Raw genomic sequence first — 22,971 nt, forward strand, 5'->3', positions numbered from 1 at the left:
TTTGTATTGGTTATTTTTTATTTAAAAATGGATTTTTGTGTCACATTTTATGTCATTACAAGTAAATTCGAAACCCATCTTTAGCCGAAAATATCAAAAACAGGCACTTTTTCCAAAATCTTTTCAAAAATATAAGCAAATATTTTTCCAAAAGCTTCTTCATAACCATCTTTAATATCGTAATATATTTCCAAGACATTTTCTTTCATTATCTTATTCAAACGACGAGCCGCTTCCTCATCACCATCAAACAAATTTTGAAGATCAAAATCAACATCCCTGGGTTGCATATGAAGTTGTTGATGAAGGATATTAAAATACTTTTTACCGTTTTTTTCATATTCTCCAAATTTAAAAGTTAGTCTAACTTGATTTTCGCCTAGAATTATTATTGTCACTTACGCATTAGTTAAAATAAATATCAAACTCACGCAAAATGGACCATCCTGTCCCGTTTCCATAAACAGACACCAGCATGATTTGTCCATGTATCTCATAATTGTAGTCCGCTCGGAAATTTGGCACGACGCACTCCAGATTTAGCGTTTTTTCGTTATACTTAAACCTGTCAAGAAATATAATATAATAACTGTGATTAACAAAAAGGTATCCACTCACTCAGCTTTGGAACAAGAAGTTTCATTAAAACCCGATAGTTTCATGTTTTTAAAAATTTGCTTAGTAGCCACATACTGAGAACCGGAATCTATAATCAGGGACGGAATGACCAAGGGTTCTAGGGTCACTAAGCCCAATTTTTTTATGGGACGATCCATCTGCCTTATTGCATTTTCGATGGCTTTCGGCAAACACTTATCTGAGGATAAGTTTACGCTACACTTTTTGAAACCAGAAGCTGGAATTTTGGAATTTGTCAGAGTGGTGGTGATCGTGATAACAACAAACTTACGTAATTTGGCCCCGAAGGTTGTGGCTATAAAACAAGCGCAGAGTGTTGCTATCAACTGGTTCATTTTCGTCTGTTGGAAGAATGGTTTAAAAAACTTATTTTATATAGATTTCAAAATATTGAAATGCGTCTACTAAGAAGTTGCTTTTATTAATAATAATTATTCAGAATAGTTGAGTTGTTTACCTTTGAGCAAGATGGTTTTGTTAGTTCCCTCTCCCATTTGATTTTATTTCTGAGAACAAAAAGACTCAGTAAACAGAAGGACTTTTTTGGAAAATTGTGGGTGGAATTTCGGTATTATTTTTCTCGTTTTAGAATTAGGAATCATTGGAAGATAGCATTAGTGCAGCAACCTTCAATGCACTACTGCATATGCAAGTAGTGTAGCCCAGATTGTTATCTAATCAGGAATTTAAACTGCACTTTTGAAGGTCAGTGACAAAAAACCGACGAAAGATTTTCTTTATTTGTTTATATTTTGTGTGATGTAAGTAGTCTTGTTCTAGCCAATTTAAATGCGACTTTTTTTTGTTTTCTGTCTCCAAGTTTTTAATTGACTGTTATACTACTAACTATTATAATTCTTAGATAACTTCGCAACAAATTAAATTGACAAAAACACTGTCATCACATTTTTACCTTTTATTTTGATTTTTCCATCATTAAACATTTAAGACAAAAGCAATTTTATCATCGGCCTTTAGCTGAAAATATCATAAATAGGCACCTTCTCCAAAATCTGTTCAAAAATATAGGCAAATATCTTTCCAAAAGCTTCCTCATAACCAGGTTTGATATCATCAAATAACTCTAAGATATTGTCTTTTATTAACTTTTTGACACGACTTGCTGATTCTTCATCACCATCAAACAAGTTTTGAACGTCAAAATCAATATCCTTGGCTTGCATCTTAAGTTGCTGGTGAACTATATTAAAATATTTTTCACCGTTCTTTTCATATTCTCCAAGTTCAAAAGTAAGTCGAAATTGATTATCGCCTAGAATTATTTTCGGTTAAATGCTTTAGTCACGAGAAATATCCGACTTACGGAAAATAATCCATCCCGTCCCGTTTCCATAAACAGGTACCTTCAAAACTTCCCCATGTATGTCATAGTTGAAGTCCATTCGGAAATTTGGCACGACGCACTCTAGGTCTAATATTTTTTCGTTATAATTAAACCTGTTAAAAATATGTTCATAACTCTGATTGTCAAAGGTGGAACCACTCACTCGGCTTTGGAACAGGAAGTTTCGTTAAAACCAGATAGTTTCAGATTTTTAAAAATCTGTTTAGTGTGCACGTATTGAGAACCGGCGTCTATAATCAGAGATGGAATTATCAAAGGTTCAAGATTCACTAAACCCAGGTTTTTTATGGGACGATTCATTTCCTTTATTGCGCTTTCGATAGCTTTCGGTAAACACATATGCGAGGAGATTTGTTTTACATTACATTTCTTAAAACCAGGAGCTAGAATTTTTAAATTATTTTTTGGAATCATACAACTGGTGACAAAAAACTTACGTAATTTGGTCCCAAAGGTGGCAGCTACCAAACAGGCACAAAGTGTTATTAGTAAGTGGTTCATTTTCTTGATTTTGAAGAATGGTTTGAAAAACCTGGTCCCCGACATTTATACACTTCACGATCAAAATTCATTAATAAACGAGTTATTTTTTGTGTATAATAATTATTTTGAATAATATTATCACTTACTTATGTTTAGCTGTTTACCTTTAGTAAGAAGGTTTTGGTTAGATTTTTGTCTAATGTTGACGTTAATAAACGGTAGAAATAAAAACACTTATTTACGTCTGTGCAATCTCTTTCATTTGGTATTTGGAATTTGGTGTCTTTTAGGAAGTTCTTGTAAGGTACTGTCATATTTACTTTCTGTTCTACTGTTTCTTTGCTTATGGCATTTGTACAAGTTTTTTTTTTGTTTTACTTCCCGAGCGTAAGCTAAGGAAGTATACTAATCGAGTCCATCGGACGAATAACCACTTTTATGTTCTCTCGACGTTTCATGGCCCCTACAGTACGAAAAAACTTGTCTCCCCTTTCCGTTGTACAGTAAGCATTCATTTTATTTATTGTAGAGTAAGTGTTAACTTACGAGGCTATGATTACACTAAAGAAAAAAAATCTGCTGTTAAAGGAGTCAATTAAAGAGCAGGATAGTAGACTCGAGTTATTAGAAAAAGAAACCCGAAAAAACAACATTATTATTCAGGGAGTAGCTGATGAAAACGACGAAAAAGAGGAAAAAGTAACAGAAAAAAATCAGAATATACTGACGAAAATGGGAGTTAAGGTTGATGTAGAGATGGATGCATCTGAGATAAGAAAAATAGGTACATATAAGTCGAATGGAAGTAGACCAATACTTGTGAAGCTACAAAAATGGAAAACGAAGACGGAAATTTACAAATTAACAAAAAATCTGGAAGGTCCGGACATATGGATTAATGATAATTTCTCAAAAAAGGTACAAGCAGAAAGAAAATGCCTAATACCTTATTTACAGCAAGTTAGACAGCAAGGAAGTACAGCATATCTCAGGTACAACTAAATGATCATAGACGGAAAGGTGTATGGTAAAGATCACTTTGAAATTACAGTTAAGAGCAAAGATAAGCGAACATCCAGTGAAAGGTCACCGTTAAGTGAGGAGGTGACACAGCAAAGCAAGATCGCAAAAAACTAATAATTGAGGTAGGACTGAATTCAATTAAGGACGACAAGGCTAAGAATAGAGATATGAACTGGCAAATGAATCGAAAAAAGCGGAACAAGAAAACAGCTTCGACGAAAATTGGCACTTGGAACATACAAACAATGCTAGGAGTAGGAAAAATGGAAGAAATAGCAAGGGAAATGAAAAATTTTAATATTGGAATATTAGCTTTACAAGAAATAAGATGGAGCGGCGAAGGGAAAGTCGACAAAGAGGACTTTACACTATTGTATGCCGGAGAAGATAAGCAGGGAAGAAATGGAATAGGATTTATGATAAGCAAAGAATATAGAGATATGACAATAGACTTTAAAAGGGTTAATGGTAGAATATCTATGATAAGAATCAAAAATAAGATTGCTAACATTACACTAGTAAATGTATATGCTCCTATGGAAGATGCAAGCGAGAACGATAAAGACGATTTCTATGACCACTTAGAGAGAGCATGTGAATCAATACCAAAACATGACACAATGATTATTATTGGGGACACCAACGCCAAAATAGGAAAAGAGAAATACCTGGAATGAGTAGCAGGGAAACAATCACTGCACAATATCTCGAATGAAAATGGGAAGAGGTTGTGCAACCTGGCCACAGCGATAGATATGTTTATTGTTAGCACAAAGTTTATGCACAAACCAGAACACAAAGTGACATGGATGCGACCAGGCAAAACTACAGGCGAGGGGTAAACCGCCGACCATCAAGTGTACAATTGATTTCCTTTTGACAATGATTTCCTGTTGATTTCCTCGGATTTCTTTTGATTTCCTCTGATTTCCTTTGATTTCCTGTGATTTCTTTTGATTTCCTGTGATTTCCTTTGATTTCCTGTGATTTTCTTTGATTTCCTGTGATTTCCTCTTGATTTCCTATGATTTACTGTGATTTCCTCTTAATTTCCTATGATTTCCTTTTGATTTCCTCAAAATTTGTTTACATAATGTACTACAGGGCGATTGTCAACTTTTTTTTAATTTGACTTTTTTGTTTTGCCGATAATGATGTTGAATTTAAACCTTTTTTTACCAATTGTTTACTAACGTACGGTGACTAGGTAAGCTGAAGTGCTTCCCCTTTAGACGAAAAAAATAAATAAATAAAATGTATTGTGCTGCTAAGCAACAAACTGAAATATTTAAGAAAAACAATCTGATTTTACTTACAAAAAGAACGCTACTCTGAAATCGAGGTTTTAGATGTCTAAATCACTAGAGTAAGTATACGTTCGAGTTTTACACTTTCTTGGGTCAAATGTTTGTTCTGAAAGTGGACATATGCAATATTCTAGATTTTTTGCACATTCAGTCAGAAAACCTTATGGTCTATTTTAATTTTGAAATTAAAAATGTCTGGTGTGTACAAATTAGTTCGTTTAAATCACTCAAAGATTTAATAAAGTATATTATATATTATTATTAATTTTTTAATAAATTATATTATAAAATTTTGCTTTTGACTTTACGAAATTAAAAATACATAATAAAGCCAAGGATATTTTTAGTTACGTCAGCAGTTTTTACTTATCAGTGACTCATAAGCCAACAACGACTGGCTCATACGTTCACAGGGGTAATTAATGAATATCAAATAGTCGAAAATCATTCTATTAGGTTTATCTCTGTGTTGTGCATACAAGATCATGTTAAAGTTTGACCTACTAAATCAAACTTATAATAATAACTTAAATCGTTACTTTTTAAAAATAGGGTTTATTCATTTATTATGGTAGCATAAACAGAAAAAACAAGTAGTTTCATTTATTTTATTAAGTGTTAAAAAAAACGGTAACTCTAAACATAAAAGTAAAGCATTTCTGTTGGATCCTAACAAAATATCACAAAATAAAACAACTTTTTAAAAAATACTTACCCCATAACCTGGGTCGAGATTTGTGTATATATTGTAGACGATGTTGAAGTAAAAAACTGTGCTAAATTCTAGCTACCCATAAATAGAGATGATAACATTTTTAATTTTTTCTTCACAACTTTCAAATGAAGCATATTAGAAAAAAACTTTTGAAATGCAAAATTTAACACGTAAGAATTTTTTTTTGCACAATAAAGGAGTGGATAACCCCACTTGATAAATTTTCAGAGGTAGTTTTCCCCTTTAAAAGTGTTCATGCGCACCTAGAATTTTGCACAGTTTCTTACTTTAGTATTCTCTACGACATATACTTGTACAAATCTCGACCCAGGTTGCGGTTACATTATCACAAATTTTAATCACATCACTTAAAAAAAACTAGGATTAAATCAAATATTTTTTCAAAAACTAAACAGCCTCTTCTGAGTACCTGAGGTGAAGGTAGTTTCATTGTATATTCATTTTGTTGGATCTCCCCGTGATCTTTAATGTCTGGAAACATAAGAGCATCCGGAATTTTTGGATTCCTTTTCAAAAAAATCACAAAATATAGGGTTAAGTGATAACACTTTACCAATGTAACATTTTTTGTTTTGTTTTTGAGTTGTTAATTGTTCTATAATATAATCGTCTATATTTAAGTCTGGTTTAGAACGATCAGTCTTACTATTTTCAGCCTTGAGATTCAAACGAGGATTCAAATCATCAGAATAATTGGAAGAATTCAAACTTTCGGTGTCCGTGCTATCATCATATTCGATACTACTTGGGTTGTCTACATCAGATGAGTCACTTGATATATTATGGTGTATTTTTTGTTTTCCAATTTGGACTGGTTTTTGAATTTGAGATGCATCTTTATGTTGAAGGCAGGTATCTGTATCTGAGTTAACTCTACTACTATTACATTTCTTATTTTGAATAAATCTTTTGAGACCATCCACACTGACGCGATCCTTTTCATTGTCTAACAGCCAGCAAAGTGAAGACTTTTTTATAACTTTTGTTCTATTATCTAAGCGTATTCCGACTAGATCACCTTTCTCAACAAAAATATCGTCACTATCAAAACTTCTAAGGTGTATGTCTCTGTCAAATTTCTTAGATTCGTACGAAATTGTGCAAAGATCATTCAGTAAATCTTCATCTTGGTCAACTGGATCGTTTTCCAAACTTTGAAAACAGTTACGTTTCATGGCTATTTGAGAATTGTTGTAATTTTCAATGTGATCGCACTGTTCTTCACTAAACATTTCATCTTCAACTTCGTCATTGCATTCATTGTCTTTACACGGAGGCAAAAATACATAGTTGAAATCTATCACTTTCATTCCTAAATCTTCAGTGTCACGCAGATAATCCCGTAAAGCTGATTCTACGGTGCTTTGTATATCTTTATCTGAAATGTTTCCTAAGTCATCATTTTTCACAAAATCTCTCTTCATGATTGAATTTTTTTTTCCTGATTTCTCTAGGAAAAACGGATTTTTTATCCAAATCGTTTTTAATGTTGTTTATAGTTTGCAGTCTGTCACTTCGATGCAACATATATCTCTTATACTAAAATTAACAATTGTGCTAAAAGTTGAGGTCATTGATCAAAGGCTTCTAAACATACTCTCACAAGTTTGAGAGCTAAACTTCCAAGGCAAGAACATATCATCAGTAAGATTTTTGCACGACCTGAACTTAATGAATTTGGTACCTCACATCACAAACTCAATTTTTAAAAACTAATTTGGGGTGAAATTATAAATTTGGATTGTAGGTATAAAGCAATATAATGTATCATTTCTCATCGGAACTGCACTTCATTAACTACAACTTTAATATTTGTCAAGCTGAAATATCATGCTGTCAGTTAATGATATTATACTGGAATTTTCTATCATTATGCCCTTAAAAGGTTATTTAATCTATACTTTTAAGATTAAATTGATATTTTCTTTCTTATGATGAATGCTATGACTTATGTCGTACATGTTACGTTTATTAGTTCTAGAAAATATCTAGTTTAACTGGATTTGCTATGATGATTTTGGATTTCCTTTGTTTTCTTGTTGATTTCCTTTGATTTTCTTTGATTTCCTGTGATTTCGTGTGATTTCCTTTGATTTCCTCTGATTCCCTTTTTGATTTCCTGTGATTTCCTTTGATTTCCTCTGCGGTTTACCCCTCGACTACAGGTAACCAGATCGACCATGCTTTGATATCATAAAAGAGGGAAAAGATGGTCCAAGATGTAAGATCTTACAGAGGAGCAAATGTAGATCATCATCTGGTAATAGTGAAAATGAAGATGAGAACGATAGTCAATAAGAAAATAAAAACAGAAAATAAGAAAAGATGGAAGTAGAAGAAACTGTTATTGACAATACTTGGGGCCATTTAAAAAATTGTATGATAAAAGCGGCAGAAACAGTAGCAGTCAGAAAACAAAAGAGGACGTTTAAGAAATGGTTTGATGACGACTGCGAGTGGATTGTAAACAAAAAAAGGAATGCAAGAATAAGATGGCTAAAATCAGGTAAACAAAGTGAATACCAGAATTACAAGACGATAAGAAAAGAATGCACAAAACTACTATTAAGCAAAGGAACGAAATGGATTGAATAAACAATGGATGAATTAGAAAAAGACAATAAGAACAACGTGAAGCTATATCAGTACATCAGAAAACAGAATAGGAAACAAACAATCGTGAACATTGTTAGTAAAGATTGAGAAAAAGATTTTCAGAAGCTACTGAGAAGAGATTACGATGCAGATATAATGGACCAAAATCGGATAGAATACGGAGACACCAGTGATGAGCAATACCTACCAACAAAAGAAGAATACTTCAATGTATTGAAAAGCTTAAAGATGAACAAAGAATAGGGATAGATGGGATAGTGAATGAGATGTTTAAATATGGAGGTCAAATACTAGAAAAGAAGATGTACGAGTTAATTACGAGCATGTGGATTACGGAAAAGATGCCAATGAAATGGGACACAGGAATAATAATTCCAATTTTGAAAAAAGGAAACCCACATTTATGCACAAATTACAGAGGAATTAGTCTGTTTAATGCTGCATATAAACTATTAACCAGTTTAATAAATAAGAGGCTACAAGAAATTACAGAAACAGAAGTAGGGGAATATCAATATGGTTTCAGAAGTGGAAGATCAACAATCGATGCAATCCATAGTATGAACCAAATAATTGAAAAATGCTGTGAGCACAATATCGACATACATATACTCTTCGTCGACTTTAGACAAGCGTTTGATAGTATAAACCGAGACGCGATGGTCCAAGATATGGAAAAGATGGAGATACCTAGAAAACTAATAAACTTATTAGTCAGAATGTGCATAAAGAACTCAAAAGCAGTAGTAGCAGCAAAGAATGGAAATTCTAAAGAATTTGCATTCAACTCCGGGATTAGGCAAGGTGATGGTATGTCAGCTACTTTATTTAATATTGTGATGGACAGAATAGTTAAGCACAGTCATGCGGAAAAAACAATTATAAATAAGTCAGTGCAAATCATAGCATATGCTGATGACTTAGCTTTAATTGCGAGAGACAAGGAAAGTCTTAGTAAATTACTAACAGTAATTACGAATGAAGCAAGCAAAAGAGGATTGGACATTAACGTGGAGAAGACAAAATATCTATCAGCAAGTAAGAGACAAGGACGAAGAGACAAAAAAGAAATTGAAATAGGAAATTTATAGTTTGAAATTGTTGAAAACTTTAGGTACCTGGGAAGCATTATTGATAATAAGGGCAAACGGCAAGTGGAAATAACGCAAATAATACAAACTGGTCACAAAGCGTATTTCAAATATAGCAACATCATGAAGAGTAGCAGAATATCCAAAGATACAAAGTTGCGAGTATACAAGACAGCAATAAGATCTGTAGTGACATACGCAGCAGAAACAATGAGTCTAACTAGCGAAGCAGAAGAAAAAATGAGAAGATTTGAAAGAACAATAGTTAGAAGAATAATGGGGATGAAGAAATAGAAGACCAAGAATACAGAACATTAATGAACCACGAAATAGAAGATATCATCAAAGGAGAAGACATAGTAAGAGCGATAAAGGCACGTAGAATACGCTGGTATGGTCATCTAAAAAGAATGGAGAAAAAGAAACACGAGAGGAAAATTACCGAATGGAAACCTGACAATAACAGATCAAGAGGAAGACCAAAAATCAGAAGGGAGGATCAAGTAAGAAAGGATTTGTCAAAGCTAGATATTCAAGACTGGTCGAAGAAAATCCAGGACCGGACACAATGGAAAGAAATAGTAGAGCAAGCGAAAACGTGCAGGCAATTGTAAATTCAGAAGAGGAAATGATGGACTGACTCCCCACGACTAACCGAGTCCAAAGAGCTCAAATTTTTGCAAAAACATCTAACATTTTGGCATTTTGGATTCGAAGTTCATTTGTCAGTACCAAAATAAGGACTGACGAAATTGAAAATGAAAGGAGTAAATGACAAAATGAATAATTGCTAGAAGGATGCCACCGGAGGAGTTAAACAAGAGAGAATTAAAATAATTTTAAGTCGAATGCCGGTTGGATTAGGATGTCTTAAATACTGGCTTTTCCAGGTATAGATTGAACCGAAATAGCTTGATATTTGCTGATGTTTTGATTGTAATCTGTCAATTTTGGACTTTGAAATGGGAACTGTTAGAGAGTTTAGCAAAAATTTAAACTGATATTTGGAAAGTGATTGAGAAAAATTGACAAATATTTTCATTGGTTATTTTTATTTAAAAGTGGATTTTTGTGTTTTGTGGACAAATCATAATGATTTTCACAGTTACAAGTTATTACAAGTAAATTCGAAATCGATCTTTAGCCGAAAATATCAAAAACAGGCACTTTTTCCAAAATCTTTTCAAAAATATAAGCAAATACTTTTCCAAACGCTTCTTCATAACCAGTTCTAAGATCATCATATAGTTCGAGGACATTGTCTCTCAATAACGTCTTCATACGGTCAGCCAATTCTTCATCACCATCAAACAAATTTTGAAAATCAAAATCAATATCCCTGGGTTGCATATTAAGTTGTTGAGAAACGATATTAAAATATGTTTTACCCTTATTCTTATATTCTCCAAATTTAAAAGTAAGTCCAAGGTGATCATCGCTTATAATTAGTTTCAATTCGTCCCCAGTTATCAAAAATATCAAACTTACGGAAAATAATCCATCCCGTCCCATTTCCATAAACAGACGCCAGCATAACTTGTCCATGTACTTCATAATTGAAATCCATTCGGAAATTTGGCACCACGCACTCCAGGCTTAGAGTTTTCTCTTTATAACTAAATCTGTGAAAATCTGTTGAAGTAATAATGTGATTGACAAAAACGGCTAAAACTCACTCGGCTTTGGAACAAGAAGTTTCATTAAAACCAGACAGTTTTAGATTTTCGAAAATTTGCTTAGAAGTCACATACTGAGAGCCGGCGTCTATAATCAGTGACGGTATCACCACAGGTTCTAGACGTATTAAGCCCAATTCTTTTATGGGATGATCCATCTGTTTTATGGCACTTTCAATAGCTTTCGGCAAACACAAACGCGAGGAGATTTGTTTTAAGTTACATTTTTTAAAACTAGTGGCTAGAATTATCAAGATGAATAATATTAATAGTACGAGTAATAATAAGCGACTTACGTAATTTGGCTCCGAAACTAGTAGGCACCAAACAGAAGCAGAGTGTTGTTAGTAAGTGCTTCATTATCTTGTCGTCGAAGCATTCTTAAAACATTTATATAATGCTAGATATACCTAATCTTAATGCATAGATAAACCTGTTATTGTTATTTATACTATTAGTAATTATTCTGCATAAAATTAATATACGTTCAAGAAACTAAAAAACGTTTTCGGACAATTTTGGGTGAAATTTTGTTACAAATTTTCTCGTTTTAGAATGACTACAGACTCTGGAATCATTGGAAGATGGCATTAGTGCTGCAACCTTCAATTCACTGCTGCATATGCAAGTAGTGTGGCCCAAATTGTTATCTAATCGGAAATTTAAGCTGCAATTTTGAAGGTCAGTGACAAAGAACCGACTAAAGATTTTCTTTATTTGTTTATATTTTGTGTGATGCAATCTTGTTCTAGCCAATTTAAATGCGAATCTTTTTTTGTTTTCTGTCTGCAGCCCAGAAATTTAAAATAACCATTATCTTTTGATTTTGTTTTATACTGCTCACATTCACTTTTTGTTCGAATTGAAAATGTTTTTAATATAAGATAGAAGTTTCCTATTTTTAGCAAAGAACGACCGATAATTTTGTCTATCTAAAGAGTTTTTAATTGATTGTACCCAAAATAGAAAAAATACTGTCATCATATTTTTACTTTTTATTTTGATTTTTCTATCATTAAACATTTAAGACAAAAACAATTTTGTCGTTTTATCCTGTTACGAATAAAAGGAAAATACCTACTTTCTATCATCGGTCTTTAGCTGAACATATCATAAACAAGCACTTTTTCCAAAATTTTTGAAAAATATAAGCAAATATCTTTCGAAAAGCTGCTTCATAACCAGGTTTGATATCATCATATTATTCCATGAAGGATACTAAAATATTTTTGACAGTTCTTTTCATATTCTTCAAGTTTAAAAGTAAGTCCAAGTTCATTATGGCCTAGAACTAATAATTATTAGTTCTAGTAGTTGCCAAGATAAGACTGATTTTGGCAGATGAGATACCCTCCAAGAAAAGAGAGGGCGGGTGGGCGGGTTTAGTACCTGTTTAGATAAAAGTGATTTTGGCAAATGACATACCTTCTAAGAAATGAGAGGGTGGGGGCTAGGGCTTGCTAAGATAAGGCTAATGTTGGCAAATGACCTATTCTCTAAGAAAATGAAGGGTAAAGGGTATATCATTTGGCAAAATCAGTCTTATCTTGCAAAGTATTGGATCGAGTTAAGATTTTAATCGTTAACTGGTACTAGAAGTAATGTTACCACGAAAGGGTACAGGGGCGCGGCTTAAGTTGCGCGACTTGTAGTCGGGCTAGCATTGGCGTAACTCGATGCATTGAGGAAGGAGGTTCGGCTGAATTATACTTCTTTCAAAAACAATTAAAAAAAAGAGCAATTTCTACAAAAGAGTACAGACAACCATTTAATAAAAATAAATTAATTTGTTTGATAAAAAAATAGACTTACGTAACAATAAATTATAATAATCCATCACACAAAATTTGGTATTTTTAATTATTAAACGAGTTTATAATGTGAGAGATAATAGCATGAGTAAAAAAATTCACGAACCCCTCATTATAAACCAGTATCATACACAATTTTATAGTCTTAAATCAATAGTTAAATCTTTGGATAAAAGCTGGGATAAAACTCTTTAGAATTTAGAATTAGCAACCTATGAATAAAGCAATTCCACTTTAATTATAATTAAAGTGGAATTGCTTTAAATAAGAAGAACATCCAACTTACGGAAAATAATCCACCCCGTCACATACTAGGTTTAATATTTTTTCGTTATAATTAATTTTTCTTGTAGCTTCATTGTTTTCATTTCAGTTATTAATTGTTGTTCCATTTCTTGCTCAGGTAGCAGATTTGTCACTTTTTGTCTCATTTGCAATGACGTTTTCTTGAATTAGCAAGTTTTTATAGTATTTTGCCCATTCCCGTTCATCTATTTTTGCCATTGTCTTTGTTCTTTGTTGCTTTTCCATAGTTCTACATTGTTCTTACTATCTTCTTCCGGCCCCTTCATTATTTTGTCAATTCACTTCATCTCCTGGTGTTTCATTAATTTTGTGTTATTCTTCCTAGTAGTCTAATCTTTTGCAATCTTCAACCTTTTTTTATTTTCCTCCTTTGCTCACTACTTTTCCCCTGTTATGTTTTCTATTGCTCTCCTTATATTACTATATTCTTCATCATTCGAATTTCTTTCTGTCTAGCTGCTCACATCTTTTTCTTCTGTTTTCTCTCATTCTTCCCAGATTCAGCTCTATTTGGCAAAATGACTTGACTTTTTGTCTCTTTTCATTTATCAGTACATGGTTTATCTGGTTTCCATTATTCCTTCCCATGATTTTATGATGGAATTTTGTACTAGCAATTTTCATTTTTAAGGCTTGGATTGTACGCAAAATGTATATTCCTTAAAAGGTGCGGCATATTTAGAAAAAAATTGATCGATAGTTATTTCGAGAGGACTTTCCCGGCCTCTGAAGTGCCAATGAAGAAATCCCGCTTCTTTGAAAAAAAATGATTTTGCGTATTTTGTATTCGTGATATTCCCCCCATATAATAAAACAACAAATACTAAACGTGCTTACAGGTCTTTATTTTGGCAAAATATTCATGACTTTATCAAAATTTACTTTCCTCTCTTTTGAATTGATAAAATGGAAAGATTGTTTAGACGCGCTAGCTCACTGTGGACCTTGTACGACTTTATCAATTCTAATTTTGAAATCCATTCTATGATTTTTCTTAATCGTCGACAGCCAAAGGAGCGGAATTTAATTGTAAAATCCATATTTTTCTACAAGAATTGCTTGCCAAATAAAAAAAGATAAGCCCCACCCCGACCTCAGTTCTTATTCGTGATGAATTTTTCATTCGTTGCCAGACTGAGGGGCGGAGCGTAATTACAAAATCCATAGTTCCTGTTTTAAACACGTTTTAAGATTTCTGTTGCGAAAAGAATATTACGAACAAGAAAAAAAGGCAAAATATTTTGGATTAAATGTAGACTTCTTTTCGCGAATTTCTAATTTATTATTAATAAATATTAGTGAAAATGTGTTGTGTTAGTACTGTAAACACGAACGAAAGTGGATATTTTTCCGAAAAGGACCGAAAACCAGGAAGTACGACTTCAATTTTAATTTATCGGGTTCCATGATTCGTTTACTCGACAATGTTTAAATTTTGGAAAAAATTTCGAAACGGTTGAAGTTGATAAGTCAAAGCTATACATTTTCAGGATATAACTAAATAAAATTTGGACATAATTTTAATTATTTATAATGCTCAAATATGATAAGTAACTATTAATATATGATAATCAAACCGAAAATCGTTTTACTAAAAACACGATGGTATTAAAACAAAGCAATTTGTTTAAATATTGTTAAGTTAATCCTGAAAATGTCTAATTTCCCGGCCAAAATATGAAAAATAATTTTTGCAATCTCATCGTGACGTGCAATGACGTCACTGTCACGTAAGCTACCTGTCAAAAGGTCACGTTTTTCGGTCCTTTGTGTTCAGTTTTAATTTCTGTTTGATGGCGACAAGATCATCGCGTCCTTTTGGCGTAAAAGTAGAGCAATTTCGCGAATTTCTAATTTATTATTAATAAATATTAAGGAAAATGTGTTGTGTTGGTGCTGTGAACACGAAAGAAAATGGATATTTTTCCGAAAAGGACCGAAACCACGGTAAGTACGACTTCAGTTTTAATTTATCAGGTTCCGTGATTCGTTTACTCGACAAAGTTTAAATTTTGGGGAAATTTTCGAAACGACTGAAGTTGGTCTATCAAAGCTATATATTTTCACGATATAATTAATTAATATTTAAACATAATTAACATTATTTATAATGTTTAAATACGATAAGTATTAATATATGATGATCAAAACGCAAAGTTACTAAAAACAAAGCAATTTGTTTAAATATTATTCAATTGACTCCGAAAATGTGCAATATCCCGGCCAAAATATGAAAAACAATTTTTGCGATCTCATCGTGACGTTCGATGGCGTCACTGTCACATGAGCTAGCTGTTCAAAGGTCGCATTTTTCGGCCCCTTGTGTTCAGTTTAGATTTCGGTCTTATGGCAGTAAGATTGGAGCTCCGGTTTGGCTTAAAAGTAGGGCTCTTTCCGCGAATTTCTAAATTATTATTAATAAATTTTAGTGAAAATGTGTTGTGTTGGTGCTGTGAACACGAAATAAATTGGATATTTTTCCAAAAAGTACCCAAAACGGGGTAAGTACTACTTCAATTTTAATTTATCGGGTTCCATGATTCGTTTACTCGACAATGTTTAAATTTTGGAAAAAATTTCGAAACGGTTGAAGTTGATCGGTCAAAGCTATAAATTTTCACGATATAATTAAATAAACTTTAGACATAATTAATATTATTTATAATGTTCAAATATGGTAGCTATTAATATATGACAAACCGAAAACGGTTTTACTAAAAACACGATGGTATTAAAAACAAAGCAATTTGTTTAAATATTGTTAAGTTAATCCTGAAAATGTCTAATTTCCCGGCCAAAATATGAAAAATAATTTTTGAAATCTTATCGTGACTTGCGATGATGACGCCACTGTTACGTGAGCTACCTGTCCAAAGGTCACGTTTTTCGGTCCTTTGTGTTCAGTTTTAATTTCTGTTTGATGGCGACAAGATCGTCGCGTCGTTTCGGCGTAAAAATAGAGCGATTTCGCGAATTTCTAATTTATTATTAATACATATTACGGACAATGTGTTGTGTTGGTGCTGTGAACACGAAAGAAAATGATATTTTGCCAAAAAGGACCGAAAACAGGGTAAGTACGACTTCAGTTTTAATTTATCAGGTTCCGTGATTCGTTTACTCGACAAAGTTTAAATTTTGGGAAAATTTTCGAAACGATTGAAGTTGGTCGATCAAAGCTATACATTTTCACGATATAATTAAATAATATTCAAACATAATTAATATTATTTATAATGTTTAAATACGATAAGTATTAATATATGATAATTAAATCGAACACCGTTTTCTTCAAAACGCAAAGTTACTAAAAACAAAGCAATTTGTTTAAATATTATTCAATTAGCCCCGAAAATGTGCGATTTCCCGGCCAAAATATGAAAAATAAATTTTGCAATCTCATCGTGACGTACGATGGCGTCACTGTCACGTGAGCTACCTGTTCAAAGGTTGCATTTTTCCGCCCCTTGTGTTCAGTTTAGATTTCGGTCTGATGGCAGCAACATTGGAGCTCCGGTTTGGCTTAAAAGTAGGGCTCTTTTCGGATTTCTAAATTATTATTAATAAATATTAGTGAAAATGTATTGTGTTGGTGCTGTGAACACGAAAGAAAATGGGTATTTTTCAGAACAGGCCTAAAACGTGGTACGTACGACTTCAGTTTTCATTTATCGGGTTCCATGATTCGTTTACTCGACAATATTTAAATTATTAATAATTAAATTAAATTTTTCAGCGAAATTTTGGGGTGGCGTCATCAATTTTTTAAGGGGGATGAGCAAATACATTTTGATCAAAAATTTACTAGCCTATGACACATTAAAAACATCTCCAACATTTCAGAACATTCGGTTATGTGCTTCCTGATTAAATCAATAAAATAAATTCACGCATTCAATTTTTTTTGAGTCACCCTGTATATGCAAATCCAAAAAATATGAATGGAACGGTAAATCACAAGTACAGATTCATCATATTTTGTACATTTTAGATGGAATTTATTAGCTAAAGTTTTGAGCTGACGTCATCAATTTTTTGGAAGGTATAAGTAAATATACTTTGATTAAAAATTTATCATGCTTAATTAATATTTTTTTCAGCAACATAAACTTATAATAGCTTTCGACTGATATTTGGAAAGTGCCTCAGGAAAACAGAAAACAGCTTTTTATTGTTTAGTTTTATATTTTATCACTAACTTAGACGTGAATTCTTTATTTTTATATATAAATCAAAAATTTATTATTACATTTATGTTATTACAATAAAATCCGAAATCGATCTTTAACCGAAGATATCAAACACAGGGACTTTCTCCAAAATCGTCTCAAAAATATAAGCAAATATCTTTCCAAAAGCTTCTTCATAACCAGGTTTGACGTCATCAAATATTTCCAAAACGTTTTCTTTTATTAACCTTTTGACTTGAGCTGCCGATTTTTCATCACCATCAAACAAGTTTTGAAGATCAAAATCGATATCCTTGGCTTGCATCTTAAGCTGCTGGTGAACGATATTAAAATATGTTTGACCGTCCTTTTCGTATTCTCCAAATTTGAAAGTAAGTCCAAACTGATTATCGTCTAGAATTATCTCCACTTAATTGCTACAGTTGCGAAAAATATCCAACTTACGGAAATTGAGCCATCCCGTCCCGTTCCCATAAATAGACATCGTCATAACTTGCCCACGTAGCTCATAATTGAAGTCCATTCGGAAATTTGGCACGACGCAGTCCAGGTTTAATGTTTTTTCATTATAATTAAAGCTGTCAATAATTATATATTAATGATTGTTTAATTATCAAGGGTGGAACCACTCACTCGGCTTTGGAGCAAGAAGTTTCGTTGAAACCCGACAGTTTCAGGTTTTTAAAAATTTGTTTGGTACCCACGTATTGAGAACCGGCGTCTATAATCAAAGATGGAATTAGTAAAGGCTCTAGCCTCACTAAACCCAGGTTTTTTATAGGATGATCCATCTGCTTTATTGCACTTTCGATAGCTGTCGGCAAACACAGACGGGAGGAGGTTTGTTTCAAGTTGCATTTTTTAAAAGTCGAAGCTAGAATTTTTATGTATCAGAATAATTGTTGGTCATAATAATAAACTTACGTAATTTGCTCCCAAAGCTGGCAGCTAGCAAGCAGGCACAAAGTGTTGTTAGTAAGAGCTTCATTTTCTTGTCTTTGAAGAATGGTTTGAAATACCTTGTTTGCCATATTTATACACTTCGTAAGATCAAAATGCGTCGATAAACAAGTGATTTGTATGTATAGTTAATAATTATTCTGAATAGTATTATCACTTACTTATGTTTAGTTGTTTACCTTTACGTAAGAGAATTTTTTTAGATTTGTGTATATTCGGTTCAGTTCTGGAAATAAAAAGACTTAATTACGTTTCAAAAACATGTGCAATCTCTTTTATTTAGTATCTGGTATTTGATGTCGGACGGTTCTGGATCTGGTCATGTTTACTTACCAATTCATTATTTCGCTGCCTTGTGGTATTCATTAAGTTTTTTTTGTTTTCTTTTTTCTTATCACGTTATTCTTTTAATTATCATACAAATACAAACATGAAAGTGATTACGAAAAACTGGAAACAGACTTTTATTGTTCAATTTTATATTATACCACTAATTTAAAAATGTAGTTGTTACTTTTCGTAATTGTAATCGATCTTTAGCCGAAGATATCAAAAACAGGTACCTTTTCCAAAATCTTTTCAAATATGTAAGCAAATACTTTTCCGAAAGCTTCCTCATAACCATCTTTAACATCAGTATATAATTCCAGGACATTTTCTTTCATTATCTTTCGCATACGCCGAGCCGATTCCTCATCACCATCAAACATATTTTGAAGCTCAAAATCAATATCCCTGGGTTGCATTTTAAGTTCTTGAGAAAGAATATTAAAATATGCTTTACCGTTCTTTTCATATTCCCCAAGTTCAAAAGTAAGTCCAAGTTGATTGTCGCCTAGATTTACTCAAAGTTAAACCGCTTTAAATAAGAAAAATATCCAACTTACGGAAAATAATCCATCCCGTCCCGTTTCCAAAAACAGATACCATCATGATTTGCCCACGTAGCTCATAATTGAAATCCATTCGGAAATTTGGCACGACGCACTCCAGATTTAATATTTTTTCGTCATAGTTAAACCTGTCAAGATATATGTTAATAACTGCGATTACCAAAACTGGAACTACTCACTCGGCTTTGGGACAAAACGTTTCATTAAAACTCGACAGTTTCAGATTTTTAAAAATTTGTTTGGTAGCCACGAATTGAGAACCTGCTTCTATAATCATGGATGGGATTACCAAGGGTTCTAGGCTCAATAAGCCCAGTTTTTTTACAGGATGATCCATCTGCCTTATTGCACTTTCGATAGCTTTCGGCAAACACATATGTGAAGAGATTTGCTTTACATTACATTTTTTAAAACCAGAAGCTATAATTTTAAAATTTTGTCAGAGTTGTGTTGTTGATCGTAAAAAAACTTACGTAATTTGGCCCCAAAGGTGGTAGCTATCAAACAGGCACAAAGTATGGTTAGTAGGTGATTCATTTTCTTATCTTTGAAGAATGGTTTGAAAAATCTTGTCTGCGTTATTTATACTCTTCACAAGATCAAAATGCACCGAGAAACAAGTTATTTTTATGTTTATGATAATTATTCTGAATAGTATTATCAGTTACATTTAGTTGTTTACCTTTACGTAACATGGTTTTGATTGCATTTTTGTCTACTCCGCTTTAGGTCTTAGAATAAAACAACTTACTGGTGTTTTAGAAATTTATGAAAACTTTTTTATTTTTATAGAAATAAGTACATCAGATGCTAAGAGCATTAGTGCGGTTCATTTAAAAAAATCATCAAGTTAACTTTGATATTTTGGTAGAAGTAATCGTCGCGAAAAACGCATGTCTATGATTAATTCCATAGTTGACATTTGACAGTGGTTTGATATTTTTGACAAGCAGTTGTTTACGTTAATACGCTTTATCCGATTTTCCGTTCTTGTCCCGTTGAACAGTTTACTTTTACGTGTTTTCTGTTTCCCGAATTTAAAAAATTAGTCGAAAGTTATTTCGACAGAACTTCCCTCGCTTCTGCACTACTGCTTCTCTGAAAAATTATAAAATTTGAATTTTCGAAATTTTACTTTTTCGTGATAACCACTATGGAGTAAAAACAATATAGAAGGTACTAGTCACAGTGTAGTAGAAAAAAAAGAAGGTTTTACCTTCTTAAAAAAAAAAGCAGTTGGTAACCTGAGAAGATTTAACACTCTTAAAAAAAGACACTTGGGGCCTCCGAGGTTTCACCTTCCCTGAGAAGATTTCACATTCTTAAAAAGGACACTTGGGACCCCCTGAAGGTTTTAAATTCTAAAAAAAAGTCAGTAGGGACCCCTAAGAAGGTTTCACATTCTTAAAAAAAGACATTTGGCGCCCCCCGAGAAAGTTTTACGTTTTTAAAAAAGACAACTGGGACCCCCGAGAAGGTTTCAAATTCTTAAAAAGAAAAAAAACACTTAGGACCTCCGAGAAGGCTTCACATTAAAAAAAAGACTTTTGGCGTCCCCGAGAAGGTTCTATATTTTTAAAAAGACATTTGGGACCCCCGATAAGGTTTTTACATTCTTAAAAAGGCAGTTGGAACCCTCGAGACGGTTTCACATGAAAAAAAACATTTGGCACCCCCATAAGGTCTTAAAATTTTAAAAAGGACAGTTGGGATCTCCGAGGAGGTTTCACATTCTTAAAAAAGACATTTGGAACCCCCAGTAGATTTCAAATTCTAAAAAAGAGTCAGATGGAATCCCTGAGAAGGTTTCATATTTTTAAAAAATGATATTTGGCGCCCCCGAGAAGGTTTTATGTTTTTAAAAAAGACAAATGGGACCAATGAGATTTCACATTTTTAGAAAATACATTTGGGGCCCCAGAGAGGTTTAAAATTTTTAACAAATCATTTGGGACCCCCGAGAGAGTTTCACATTAAAAAAAGACATTTGCTTCCTCCCCCCGAGAAGGTTTTATATTTTAAAAAAAGACATTTGGGACCCCCGAGAAGGTGTCACAATAAAAATAAAGACTTTTGACGCCCCCGAGGTTTTACATTTAAAAAAAATACAGTTGGAACTCTCGAGAAGGTTTCACATTCTAAGAAAATATATTTGGAGCCCCCGAGAAGTTTTTATATTAAAAAAAAATATTTGGGACCCCAAGAAGGTATTGCATAAAAAAAAGACATTTGGCGCCCCCTAGAATGTTTCACATTTAAAAAAAGAGACATTTGAGGCCCCCGAGAGGGTTTCACATTTAAAAAAAAAAGATAATTGGGACCCCCGCGAAGGTATCACGTTAAAAAAAAGACCTTTGGTACCCCCGAGAAGGTTTTAAATTTTTAAAAAGGCAGTTGGAACCCTCGAGACGGTTTCACATTAAAAAAAAATACATTTGGCGCCCCCAAGAAGGTTTTAGAATTTTAGAAAAGACAGTTGGGATCTCCAACAAGGTTTCACATTCTTTAAAAAGACATTTAGGACCCCCAGAAGGATTCAGGTTCTAAAAAAGGGTCAGTTGGAACCAGTGAGAAGGTTTCATATTCTTACAAAACGATATTTGGCGCCCCAGAGGAGGTTTTACGTTTTTAAAAAAGACAAATGGGACCCCCAAGGTTTCACATTCTTAGAAAATACATTTGGGGCCCCAGAAAGGTTTTAAATTTTTAACAAATAATTTGGGACCTCCGTGAGAGTTTCGCATTAAAAAAAAAGACCTTCCCTCCCCCGGTAAGGTTTTACATTAAAAAAAAGACATTTGGGACACCCGAGAAAGTTTCACATAAAAAAAAAGATTTTTGGCGCCCCCGAGGTTTTACATTTAAAAAAAATTACAGTTGGAACCCCCGAGAAGGTTTCACATTCTTAGAAAATATATTTGGGGCACCCGAGAACGTTTTACATAAAAAAAAACATTTGGGACCCCGAGAAGGTTTCGCATTAAAAAAAATACATTTGGCGCCTCATAGAAGGTTTCACATTTTTAAAGAAGATAACTGGGATCCCCGAGAAGGTTTCACATTAAAAAAAGACCTTTGGTGCCCCCGAGAAGGTTTCACAATTTAAAAAAAGACAGTTGGGATCTCTGAGAAGGTTTCACATTCTTAAAAAGGACATTTGGGACACCCAGAAGATTTCAAATTCTAAAAAAAAGTCAGTAGGTTACCTTAGGAAGATTTTACATTGTTAAAAAAGACATTTGGCGCCCCCAAGAAGGTTTTACGTTTTTAAAAAAGACAACTGGAACCCCCGAGGTGTCACATTTGGGGCCCCCGAGAAAGTTTCAAATTCTTAAAAAAACATTTAGAACCCCCGAGAAGGTTTTACATAAAAAAAAACTTTTGGGGCCCCCGAAAAGGTTTTATATTTTTAAAAAAGGCATTTGGGACCCCCGAGAACGTAGGTTTCACATTAAAAAAACGAATTTTGGCGCCCCCGAGGTTTTACATTAAAAGAAAGTACACTTAAAACCCCCGAGAATGTTTCACATTTTTAGAAAATATATTTGGGGCCCCCGAGAAGGTTTCACATAAAAAAAAGACATTTGGCGTCCCCGAGAAGGTTTTACATTTTTAAAAAGGCAGTTGGATCCCTCGAGATGTTTTCACATAAAAAAAATACATTTGGCGCCCCCCAGAAGGTTTTAGAATGTTAGAAAAGACAGTTGGGATCACCGGGAAGGTTTCACATTCTTAAAAAAAAACGTTTGGGACCCCCAGAATGTTTCAAATTCTAAAAAAGAGTCAGTTGGAACTACTGAGAAGGTTTCATATCCTTAAAAAATTATATTTGCCGCCCCCGAGAAGTTTTTACGTTTTTAAAAAAGACAAATGG

At 33.1% G+C, this 22,971-nt stretch overlaps 4 protein-coding genes across 4 annotated transcripts; all 4 read right to left on the minus strand.

The window, feature by feature from the left end:
• LOC135142605 (protein takeout-like) lies at positions 1 to 1,073 on the minus strand. Its single transcript, XM_064074344.1, has 4 exons — positions 911 to 1,073; positions 619 to 856; positions 432 to 565; positions 1 to 379 (listed from the first exon to the last, which is right to left on the minus strand). The coding sequence occupies exons 1-4, from the start codon at positions 972 to 974 to the stop codon at positions 81 to 83; spliced, it is 735 nt and encodes a 244-aa protein (XP_063930414.1). The 5' UTR covers positions 975 to 1,073; the 3' UTR covers positions 1 to 80.
• A 540-nt stretch (positions 1,074 to 1,613) lies between these two features.
• On the minus strand, positions 1,614 to 11,303 carry LOC135142537 (uncharacterized). Its single transcript, XM_064074254.1, has 6 exons — positions 11,234 to 11,303; positions 10,938 to 11,178; positions 10,750 to 10,883; positions 2,148 to 2,235; positions 1,964 to 2,097; positions 1,614 to 1,912 (listed from the first exon to the last, which is right to left on the minus strand). The coding sequence occupies exons 1-6, from the start codon at positions 11,295 to 11,297 to the stop codon at positions 1,614 to 1,616; spliced, it is 960 nt and encodes a 319-aa protein (XP_063930324.1). The 5' UTR covers positions 11,298 to 11,303.
• A 6,012-nt stretch (positions 11,304 to 17,315) lies between these two features.
• LOC135142639 (protein takeout-like) lies at positions 17,316 to 18,614 on the minus strand. The gene is made up of 4 exons (XM_064074385.1): positions 18,169 to 18,614; positions 17,878 to 18,118; positions 17,689 to 17,822; positions 17,316 to 17,637 (listed from the first exon to the last, which is right to left on the minus strand). The coding sequence occupies exons 1-4, from the start codon at positions 18,230 to 18,232 to the stop codon at positions 17,339 to 17,341; spliced, it is 738 nt and encodes a 245-aa protein (XP_063930455.1). The 5' UTR covers positions 18,233 to 18,614; the 3' UTR covers positions 17,316 to 17,338.
• Positions 18,615 to 18,661: 47 nt separating this feature from the next.
• LOC135142638 (protein takeout-like) lies at positions 18,662 to 19,677 on the minus strand. Its single transcript, XM_064074384.1, has 4 exons — positions 19,571 to 19,677; positions 19,277 to 19,517; positions 19,092 to 19,225; positions 18,662 to 19,039 (listed from the first exon to the last, which is right to left on the minus strand). Exons 1-4 carry the CDS (start codon positions 19,632 to 19,634, stop codon positions 18,741 to 18,743), a joined length of 738 nt encoding a protein of 245 aa, XP_063930454.1. The 5' UTR covers positions 19,635 to 19,677; the 3' UTR covers positions 18,662 to 18,740.
• Between the last annotated feature and the right edge of the window lie 3,294 nt (positions 19,678 to 22,971).

This window comes from Zophobas morio, unplaced genomic scaffold (genome assembly GCF_036711695.1).
Source record: "Zophobas morio isolate AGI-343-1 ecotype UQ-CSIRO unplaced genomic scaffold, CSIRO_AGI_Zmor_V1 ptg000049l, whole genome shotgun sequence".
Lineage (NCBI taxonomy): Eukaryota > Metazoa > Arthropoda > Insecta > Coleoptera > Tenebrionidae > Zophobas > Zophobas morio.